The following is a 12,010-nucleotide window of genomic DNA, read 5'->3' as shown; positions in this document are numbered from 1 at the left end:
TTTTAACAAAAGTATGGCATGGAGATTATGTTTATACCCATGTTCCCTTGTTCCAGTGTTTTCTAAAATTATAGAGGACTGTGTAAAAAAGCAATTGACCCCTTATTTTGAACAGAATTCACTTATTAATGTAGCCCACTTTGGATTCAGATCGGGTCTATCTACTATTAATGCGGTAGAGACGGTCGTAAATGAGATAATTAATGGTTTCGAGCCACATGTACTACTTTGATAGATCTGAGTAAGGCCTTTGATACAGTTGCGCATGAAATCTGGTTTAAAATACTACAGTATTATGGAATAAAGGGTACGAACTATCCCTTCTTAAGTCTTATCTCACTAATAGGTGACAGATAGTAAAATTTAATAATAAGAAATCTGATGAGCTAGACGTTTTGTATGGTGTCCCCCAAGGATCAGTATTAGGTCCATTTTTGTTTTTAGTTTATATGAATGACCTACCTAATTGCCTACTGTATAAAACAGCTATCTATGCTGATGACGCTACCTTTATTACAAATGATCATAGTATTCTTAACCTTAGTATCAAAAATAAAGAAATGTTAAATGCTTCCTCTTTATGGTTTAAAGCAAATAGCTTGGTGTTAAATAAGACAAAAACAGAAACTCACTTTTTCTACTTAAATAACCCACCTTGCACCTTAAATAATCAGGATTATGTCAAATTGCTTGGCATATATTTAGATACAAAATTAAACTGGTCAGTTCATACCCAGGAACTATGTAAGAAACTTGCCCGTGTCTTATATCTATTGCGGAAATTAAAAAGGTCTGTAAGTGAGGAAATGATGATCTCTGTGTACTACGCTCTTTTCCATTCACACTTACTGTATGGTAATTTACTTTGGGGAAACACTACAGGTGCAAGGGAAGTCTTTAAATGGCAAAAGAAGGCTATATGTTGTATTAAAGGAGTACAGGATATGGAGTCATGTAGGGAATTCTTTAAGGAATGCCGTATTATGACAGTGCCCTCTATAAATATTTATCATAGTTTAATGTACATAAAGGAAAACCTCCCCAGTTTTAGGTTGCGATCTAACGTACATGACTATAATACAAGGCACAATCTGAATATAGAAATGCCGTACGCTAGACTATGCAAGACTCAGCAAAATTTTAAACATAATGGAATGAGATTATTCAATTTGCTACCAGCTTCTATACGTAATTTGGAAAACATGCAGTTTGCTAAACACATTAATAATATATTAGTATGATATTGTGTGTATATATAGTGTCACGGAATTTGAAGAACACTTCCGTCAGGGCCTGTAAAATGTAAATGTCTACTCATAATGCATCACAGAGCTGTAAAATGGAGTTTTGTACATGGCTAGTATTGTAAGCAAAGTAGAGTACTATTTTTCAATTGCATTCGCTGTAATAAAACATGTAGTTTAATTTGCAAACTGTATTGTTGAGTGTGTAATATTTTAATATGTATTTTTAATTTTCTTTTCTTTTGTAATTTTTTATATTAACATTTCTATACTTATTATGACGAAGTCTATTGCAATCATGTTGTCTAATGACTAATAAAGTATTCTATTTTATAACAAATGGCAGAATATTGCTCTAAATTATGAGATATTTATAGATATATCAGATCAGTAAAATTATCAGTAATTTTACCAATAAACCAAGAGCATCGGTTAATCTGTCCCATCCCTACAATATACCTAGATATATTAAAATATACCTATACAGGACAATATGGATAGAATATCGATTACTCTATCCCACCTACAATGTGTTGCATGTTAACTGATGTATGCTGTAGTGTTTGGTAGAAATATTTAAGCAGCATGTTTACAGTTTTTACCTCATTTATTTTTATGCTCTGTCTATATTTTGCAACTGTGACGTTTCTTCAAGGGAAAAGATGGTAGAATGTAGAAGCAGCAAAGATTGTGATTTCAACTTTCATAAAACCCTTTTCCTTCCAGGTTCATCATGCTTTTAACTGTGGCTCTGGAGCTGCTGTTATTGGAAGTCCAGAGACATACAACGATGGGGAGTGGCATCACGTGAGATTTAAGCGAGCCCAGAAACAGGGTCAGCTCTTTGTTGATGATGATCTTGTTGGGGAAGGCACATCGCAGGCTACTACAAAGTCGATCAACATAATAGAACCATTCTTTGTTGGTGGCATCACGGCACGGGTAGCAGAGGATGCTGGTTCTAATCTTGGTGTGAGTTCCCTTTCAACTGGTAGAGAATTTCTGAGTATGGTAGGATTATATGCTTTCTGTCATGTACAGAGTGAGCCTTTTAAAATCAGCAGCACCTGACTATAAGTTTCTCATCATTTCTTTACAACAACTCAGTATTTAATTTAATTTGTTTTCTTTTTTTGCTTGACATACATACATATGGAGGTATGTCATACTTGAATTTCAATGCAAGTACAGTAGATACTTGAATTTCAATGCAAGTACAGTAGAGTCTCGTTTATTCGACCTTCGCTTATCCAACATTCCGTATTATCAGACATACCACCGGGAAACAAAAATCATCAGTCTGCAACAAGAACTGCAAGTTGCGAGCGTAGTCTATTTTTAATTTCTCCCGACTCTACCATGTGTTAATTTTCCAGTTAATTTTTTTCTGTATTGTTGTAAAACTTGATTACTGTATTAGGTTCTTAATGTGTAAAATTATAACATTAGTTTGACGTTTAATGTTTTTTTTTTTTCTTAACACCTCCGTATTATCCGACATTTTTGCTTATCCGACGTTCTGCCGGCCCGTTTATGTCAGAAAGTGAGACACTACTGTATTGTGGGTTTATCAAAAAATATATATTTTTTTAAAGAGATTGATTTGAATGAAAAAGCATGGGCTCTCGAAATATGACTATACAAAAAAAACATAAAAACAAATGAGAAACGTTTTTCACGGGCTGTTGATGTTTCATGTATTCTGGAGGATTTACATAGTGAAATTTTGGTTTGACCATGCTGACTCGCCAAATAATATATTTTTGAGTTAAAAAAAACAACAACTCAATTCTCTATGATATGCATTCTAAAAAAAATAATTAAAATGCTCCCATGTGCTTTCCACCACACCATGAAGGCATATAGGGGGTGTGGAGTTAGGGCCCCACACTTTCTTGATCACAGCCGAAGCTGGGGGTGATGTGATTAGTACCGTGCCCCTGACTGCCTTTAACCCCTAGAGTTTCCTCCAGGTACCCACTTTATTCGGTGCTGGGTGGGTGCCGGAGCTGCTTGAACAGGTGGAAGAATTCCCAGTTCTCCCCCACCAAGGATTGAACCCGAGTCCCAAGTGGGTGGTGGCAGGGCCCACGGAAATTAATAGAATCATTACAAGTCTCACGGAAAAAGTTAGTATTTTATTATACTATTGCACCTTTTATTCCCCAAACATGAATAATAGCTTACATACAGAGATTTTGAAATAATGCATTGAAAAGCTAGAAAACTGTTGCTGGACAAGGGTTTGAATGTTAGATCTTGACATTCTATGATATACCTCTAAGCAATTAAGCTGTGAAGCTAGCTTCTAATATCACCATGGTTTCACAATTTATTTTTGTCCATTCCTGAGTAACTAAAGGTAAATCTACCCTGTACACATTGCAACATGCCATGAAGGGATATAAAGAAAATGTATGGTCCCACACACTCACGATCTTGGCTATTTGTGAAGGTGATGTGACCAGCACCATGCTCCAGCTACCATTACTCATCAACGTTTCCCTGAGCTATCCCATCTTTTTATTAGAGGCTGCGTGAATGTCAGAGCTGCTTTAGTGCAGGAAAATTTTCAGAGAAAGTCCCACCTGAGTCTGCTGTACTTCCTACAGGACCACCACAGTTTTGTTCCTGATATGCTATGACTTCCCATTGTTACTGGATGCTTTTAGACATGTGAAGACTAGCGCCATCTATCTTCACCTGGGGGCAAGTAATTGAAATGAAAATAGCTTGTAGCTTACTACTCTTCATGAAAATACTGATTTCAACTTGCAATTTTTCATGAAAGCATATCATGTGGCACATCAATACTTTGAATGTTTTTTTACAAATCCTACAAGGCCTTAAGATAATTCACTTTGAAATACTGTACTCTCCCTCACCTCCTTATCTGTATATTTGGTTTCAGTTATCCACAGTTCTCTTGTTCACATTCATTGCTGTGTTACCCTAGTGTTGTGAAAATAACTTTTACATTTACCTCACTAATCTCCACAGAGAGCACAAATAGTGATCCACGCATACTTTTTTTTTTAAAAGATGGTAGACTCTGTGATTATAAATTTGATAAGTTCTCATCTATCAGTGTCTTTCAAAACCTACAAAATGCCTGTAGTTTACAAAATATATTTTTTTGTGCAAATCTTCATCAGAAATAAGCATGGCAGTACTGGCACAGATAATGTTTCCCATATATTATTTGCAGAGAAGAAGCATAGCTGACTAGAATTTGCTTTACAGGGTGTATCTTCAGGTTTTATTGGGTGCCTTCGTGGTTTCAAGATGTCCAATCGACCCTTTGGAGACCCAGCTGTTTCCTTTGGCATAATTCCTTGCTCGGATAAAACAGAACCTGGAACATTTTTGTCTGCAGATGGAGGTTACATTCAAATGTGTAAGTACTACGTATATAATATTATAACACATTTTATTTGTTGTGCAAAAAACGTGAATGTTGATGCATTGTTGGAATTTTTTAATTTTTTTTTAGATTTTGATGAATAATGAATGCATGCAACACCAATTTTCCATTCACAGATTATACACTTTCCCCATTATAAGTTTGTTGGCCACAGTCGTCTTAAAATTGTATAATCAAAGCTCAACCAAATAAAATTTGCAGATGTCAATATTCTAGGAATCAAATACAAAAAGTGGTTCATTGACCTCTTAAATTAATGTATAGAACCAGGTGCATGCAACAGGTTTGGACTTGAAAAAGGAAACAGCATATTTAGACATTTAACTACAAAACTAGATTAATTGATTATTGATTAATTTAGTTTTGTTTTACTTCGCGTTTTGTGCCTCTTGGCTAATTTGCGAAGATGGGGATGAGTGATGAAATGATGAAATTGATGAATGGACATTCACAAAAAACCAAGCCCGACCGGGATTCGAACCCGGGACCCTTGGCATCGCAGCGCGATGTGCTAACCACTCGGCCACAGGGTCGGGCCTACAAAACTAGAGTATATGAATGAAACATGCTTATGTATATGTGTACCTGTTTATTTAATTTGATTATCTTAACTCATCTAAAGTTCCGTAACACAAGTAAAAAATATATAACAAAATTGGAGGATTTTGCACTAAACCACAGATCAGAAAAATTGCAGTCAACCCCTTATTTTACATTTTTTTCAATCTTAGCGACAGTTCCCTGAAGAACATACAATGGAGTTTCCACTGTATTGACAATTTTATAGATGTACAAATATGGCCTTATCAGCCAATACTGATAATGACACACTGTTGATCTCCAATTTGTAATGCAGTGTCTTCGTTACAGTTACCAATATTTTTGTTATTTCTCTTCATTTATTCTTTTACCCTTATTTCTTAATCTCCAGTGTTACAACCCAGAAGTGTCCTTGACTATACAACCTAGGCATTAGGGATACATAGATTACTTGGTACTTGCCTATCTATTGTTGTTATCAAGAAAAAGGCTGAACTGAACCAGTCAATAGCATAATTACAATGGGATAATTATATGTTATATTTGCAATTGTTTAGTATTAGTACTGATTCAAAGTGGTATTTTGCTCAGTCCTAATCAAGAGTTTGCTTGCTTGCTTGCTTCGGAAGGATGAATTTAACCCCCCCTCAACACACACACACGTTAATTCTCATCCTGCTTGCATTGTTTCTTTCTACCAACTTATGGTTGCTACAAGCGAATAAGCACAATGAACCGTGTGTTTAAACTACTTGTAACAACCGTAAGTGGAAAAGAGGAATACTATGAAATTTACATTGGTATATTTGATTGGCATTAATAAAAATTGTTAGTATCATTAATTTATATGATGCACACTAATCTGTCATTACAATGCCGTGAAATATATTTCACAATCCAAAAGTGAAAATTCCATTTGACTGTCGAACGTGCAATTGGAAGTTTAGTACTCATGTCATTTCTTTCTTTTAGATGATGATTTCCGTGTGGGTATGGAGTTTGATGTTGAAATGGATATCAAGCCTCGCAATATCTCCGGAGTCTTGCTGGCTGTGCATGGAAGGAAAGATTACCTTGTGCTTCAGATGGTAAACGGAGTGATTAAGTTCAATGTGGACAATGGACGTGGGGAGATAACAGCAAAGTTTGTGCCGCCAAATGAGTACTTCTTCTGCAATGGGGAGTGGCATACAATTCACGGTAGGTTGTTAATAGTACATACCTTTGTACATGATATTAGGAGAGTCAGGTTTCTTTAAACTTTTTGCAAGGAGCAATTTTGCAAAATTATATGCATTTTGCCTTAAAATAAGGAACTGGATATTAAGAAATTTATTTAACATACCAATAACAGAATAAAGGGCTAGAATTGTGAACTAAATTACAGACTACAGAATTATTGTATGGTGCTCATAAATCAAAGAAAATAACTTGCATTAGTTGGATATTTATATAAATATTGTTTTTGCATTTGGCGAGTTACCAAAAAAGGCACAGTATGCCAGAGAGCCAGATCCGAGTCCTGATTTATCCTGCATTTTTCATTTAAAAAGTTTCTACAATATGCCATCGTACAAATTATGGAACCAGGTTATTCCGTTTGTACGACAGCACAAGGATCTTGGTATCATTTCTGATAGCAAACTGACTTTCAACCATCACGTAGACTACATAACTTCGAAAGCTATGAAAAACACTTGGACTAATCTACAGATTTACAGACATAACACACGTTTTTGCCCTCAAAACCTACTTTACAATGTGTGTTGTTCCTATCCTTGAATACGGTTCCTGTATTTGGTCAATGGCATGTGAAAGCAATATAAAGAAGACAAAGTTGTAAGTTTTTTTGCCAGAATAGTCAAACACAGATGTCCAACCCTTGCAAACTTTTCCAAACATGAAATTCTATCCGCTCTACAAATACATGACCTTTCTCTTCGCCGTCAACTCTCAGATTTAACACTTCTTTTCAGAATCATTAGTGGACAACTATTTACCAGTGAACTCTTGCCGCTTCTCAATATCAGAATTCCACGTTCCAACAGCAAATGGAACAACTTCTTTTACATTAAATCTTCAAGGCTATCGTTAGAACAAAGATCACTTCTCTACAGGCTACAAACCATTTACAACTCATTAAAAGATGCTCCGGGCTTTCATTTATCAAAACAGACTTACAGAACGGCATGCATAAAGCAGCTGAAGAGTAAATAATGTTATTTTGCCCTAGTTGTTGCTATTCTTGTTATATATATATATACATGTGTGTGTGTGAACATCTTATTATTTTGTTTAGTTATTTTCCAGTTCATATCCTCATATAAAATGGATTTTTCTGTATTCAGGATTTTTCAAATAAGTAAAAATAAAAATATGCTCAACAATGTCATTTTGTATTTAATACTGCTGCTCTATTAATTTCGGTGGCCACTCCCACTATCCTCATTGGAACTTGCTGCAATATTGCTTGCAGCAAGCTAAAATCTAAAAAAGTACATGTCAACGTGCACTTTCCACCTGAATTAAACATTGACATGGGCAGGTAGACAAGAAAATGCACCTAGTGGCAATTGACGAACTAAAAGTAACAGAAGTACTTTCTAAGCACCACTGGATCAAGTTTCAATGAGGATAGTGGCTGTGGCCAGTGAAGTTATCAGAGCAACACCAAAAAGAGTTTTGTGGAAAAGTGAGTACATAAATTTCTCCTCTATTTATTTACTACTGAGTCTCTCATTTCCCAAAACATGGATAATTTTGTATTGTATCGTAAATAGAGCACCTTAAAATAAACCCATTTTCCATCAGATTTGTACTTATCATTATTGGAAAAAAATCCATATTGGTCTATACGTAATATTTATAATGAACTCAGTAATATTTAAATAAAACTATTTATTTTCTTGTTAAAAACAATACAAATAAACAGCACGGTGCAAGATACTTTAAAAGTGAGAGATTCAGAGATGTTGTTCTTCTCTCTCTTTCTCTCTCTCATAAGAGAACAAAAGAAAGAAGAAATAAAGAGATGAAGGAACAAAGTAATAAAGATATTTGCACCTGAGAGAGAACTCCCTCTCTGTGTGTGTGTTTTCTCCCGTATCTTCTTTCACTTTCTCTGTAAATGAGAGAGCAGAAGAAGAAGATGAAAACTAGTTTATTTTACAGAAATGATTGTAGGGGAAAACAGATTGAGGAAAATGACCAAGAGAGAGAGAGAGAATAAATGAATGAATGAATTGTTGTTTTAAAGTCCACTTAATGCACAGAAAGGCTAATCGGGATTGGACCTACAGTTTAAAGTGGGGATCCAAACCACTATGTGCCTCCACCGCATATCGAACCGGGACCCATTCATTACAAGGAGATGACGCTACCACTGTGCCATCGGGGAGGCCCTGAGAGAGTGAGTGAGAGAGTGAGTGTGAGAGTGAGTGAGAGAGAGAGAGAGAGAGAGAGAGAGAGAGAGAGAGAAACTTTTCTCTTTTTCTTTTTCGTTTCATCCAACACACTTTTCTCTCCTGACATACCCCATCTCTCTCTCTCTCTCCATGTATTTTTATTTCCCCTCTCTCTCTTGCTTCTTTCTCTGTCTGTCTGTGTGTGTGTGTGAGAGAGAGAAAGGGGGGAGAGAGGGGGGGGAGAGAGAGAGAGAAAGGGGGGAGAGAGAGAGGGGGGAGAGAGAGAGAGAGAGAGAAATAGGAAGAAAGAGGAGGAAGAAAAATAAATTGAAGCAGATAAGTGTGTGCGTGTGAAAGAGAGATGGAAGAGAAAGATAGAAACAGAAATGAGATTCTCTCCTAAGGGGGAGAGAAAAGTGTAAGGGAAGAAAGAGGGAAAATAATAAAAGCTGGAAAGAAGTACACCTCGCTACAGAGAGAGGGAAGTCATACTTTTAATACGTCTTGAATTGTGCTGTTTGTTTTGTGTATGTGTTTGACAAGAATGTTTGCAGACACCTCTAATGTTTAATTATCTTCTACTTGTCAGCATTGAAATCCCAACACGTCATCACATTATCAGTGAATAGTGAATACGTAGACCCAGGAGTTGGACCCCTTGGTTCATCGTCCACCGACACAAGGAATCCTCTCTACATTGGTGGTGTGGGTAGGAGTACCACCCTGAAGGGTGTTGAAACAAGAAAGCAATTTGTTGGCTGCATTAGAAACTTAAAAATTAATGGACAGTCACATGCCATCACCCATTCACATGCTGTAGGTAATGTAACAATAGGAGTTTGTCCAATAATATAATTGTTTGTTTGTTTGTTTTGGTCACAGTGCATTTTCTAGGATATCATCAGAAATAATTTCAAAAATAAATTCAACTATGGTAATCCTTACCTTGCACTGTTATCAAACAATAATTAATTTTTTATCATGCATAAAATATTGTAGAAAACGGTCTTTTCAATTACAATAAAGCAAGCGATACTTATACAAAGTTTTTTTATTCAAGTCATTATTTTTATCTTTGGCTGCATTTAGTTATATAAAAAATGTTATTTTTTAGTTTTGAAAATATATATAAAAAGAATCAGAGAATATTACCAAACATGTTTAATATATTTGCAATAACTATAAATGATTATTATTATTCCCTTTTTTTGTTGTTTTTTCTCAAGTACTCTAATGCTGTATATTGTTAGAGAGATGAAACAAATGTATTTATAGTTTACAAAAAGGTACACATAAATAATTGTCAATATAGATTTATTTCCAACTAAAATTGCTCATAAAATAGGAAATGGAGTAAAAATAAACGTACACACAAGCTATGAATATTATTTTTATGCATTTTTTTACTTGTATGAACTTATTCAATTTTTTCATTATGTTTTGTAAACTTTTGGATCAAATAAAAACTACAAATTTATCGCACTTTACATGAGCACTATACTCTCTAATGTTTTGGCATTTTGCATGGTGTTTCCATCAGGTTGAATAAAATAGTATTATTAATCAATGTAAAATGCATTGTTAAGTATTGATTGTTCAGCTTGAAAGAGTACATCTTATTGGAGTAGTGCAGTTGTTATATTGTGGTTTTTATCAAGGAATGGCTGTTCTATGTTACATTCAGACCTGGGACTTCTAGTTTGTGGTGTGCTATGCTGATCGCTTCACCATGAAGACTAGCAGCAAAATTAGCCACTCTGTCACCAGGAGAGGCAAGGTTATTACAAGGGCCTGGATAGTTATGCATTTTGCACATGCATATATGAATCATATACAGGGTGATTCATAATTCCCTCTGGGGTTTTGAACATTTATAGTACAAGAACTATAACATACACAGCGAAAAGGTGCATATCAGTACATAAAGAGTGGTTGATGATGCGGCAGACATCAATCATGAAATCAAGTTCCTCCCTCACACGTCCCAATACATCATTTTCCATTGCACAGCCAGTCTCCTTGAACTTGTACCACAAACATTTTCTTGTCTGCAGGTGGTTCTGTTCAATATTTTGTACAAAATCTCTGTTGTGCCATCACAACCGACTCTCTATAATTGTGAGTCAGTTGTTTAACAGGGGGTCTATTATGAGTGCAAGCTTGGGAGAAATTCTTTATGTAGTGATATGCACATTTTTGCTGTACATGTATTGTATTATAAACATTCTCAACTCCAGAGAGAATTATGAATCACCCTGTATATAAACTTCTTGCATATTTTAGAGCCAACACTATAAAAATTGTATCATAATACAGTGCCCGTTGGGCATATTGTCTTCTTAATAAAATAAAACTTCCTTCCATCACTGCTGTTTATTCTCCACTTGCTTTTACAAAACAAGGAGATAAGATGTTTGGTTTTCGTTCCATGTTGAAATCTCGACCTCCCAGAAACACTCAACAACTTTTCTTTTGGAGAGAGAGAAACTACAACAATGCAATGATGGGCAGTCTATATATACTGTATTTATGCATATATAATGCGCATGCATGTATAATGCACACCCTGGGTTTTGATTGGGAAAATTTACAAAAAATTATATCGTATATAATGTGCAGTATACTCCAGCTTCAAGAAATGGCTTTTTTAGTTGTAGGTCATAAAACTGTTGCTATGCAGGTCAAAAGTGAATGACATCCTACCTCCTATTCATTAAGTCACCTGTTGCTATGTGGATCAAGAGGAGAAGGTTCCTTCATTTTGTGATGAGCTTATTTCAATTGCATTGCACATAGGTGTCGCCATCTTGAATATAATACTGTTGCCATATTCAGAAACTGCAGAATTTAAGCTTTACAACGATATATAACATGATAGGGTTCCGTAAACATGAAAAATCAATGCAAGTATCACAGAATAACCTTGTATGGTTTCATATTGGCTGTCCGAATTATGCCATGCATAATACGCACCATAGTTTCTGGCGACAAAAATTTTGGAAAAAAGTGCACATTATACATGAGTAAATATGGTAAATTTGAACTTGACGTGTCAGATACTGTTGCCTTAAAATATTGTCCAATTGTATCTTGTGACAATGTTTTTTTTTTTCTGGGTATAAAAATATTCTTGCCAAAAACAATTTTTGAGGTTGAAAATTTGATATGTTGTAATCAAGTGCAATCGGTCTGTAAAGTGTTTTTTTTCTTTTTTCATTTATAATACAACAGTGTAAAATAAACAAGTGTGTGTGGAAGAACTTAGAACTGGAACTTTAACATGTAGGGATTTTCCAGTAACTGAACGAATCAATTTAAAAAGGGTAAGGTTTTTCTGATGTGCATATTTATTTGTATATTTTGCCCTTTTTAGTGCATATTTATCCGGGCTCTGGTCA

At 35.2% G+C, this 12,010-nt stretch overlaps 1 protein-coding gene across 2 annotated transcripts in view; it reads left to right on the top strand.

The window, feature by feature from the left end:
• The window catches only part of LanA (laminin subunit alpha), a 137,518-nt gene extending 127,445 nt beyond the window's left edge, over window positions 1–10,073 (top strand). For both annotated transcript variants that reach the window (XM_083122227.1, XM_083122228.1), the window contains 4 exons: window positions 1,971–2,216; window positions 4,488–4,641; window positions 6,181–6,408; window positions 9,202–10,073. In XM_083122227.1, coding sequence (XP_082978353.1) covers window positions 1,971–2,216; window positions 4,488–4,641; window positions 6,181–6,408; window positions 9,202–9,467 — 894 coding nt within the window. In that variant the 3' untranslated portion in view covers window positions 9,468–10,073. The remainder of the gene's footprint in view (window positions 1–1,970; window positions 2,217–4,487; window positions 4,642–6,180; window positions 6,409–9,201) is intronic.
• Window positions 10,074–12,010: the final 1,937 nt, after the last annotated feature.

Source organism: Lepisma saccharinum, chromosome 5 (assembly GCF_977018435.1).
Source record: "Lepisma saccharinum chromosome 5, izLepSacc3.1, whole genome shotgun sequence".
NCBI lineage: Eukaryota > Metazoa > Arthropoda > Insecta > Zygentoma > Lepismatidae > Lepisma > Lepisma saccharinum.
The sequence above is the reverse complement of the archived record's forward strand: the minus strand, read 5'-3'. Positions and strand labels throughout refer to the sequence as shown.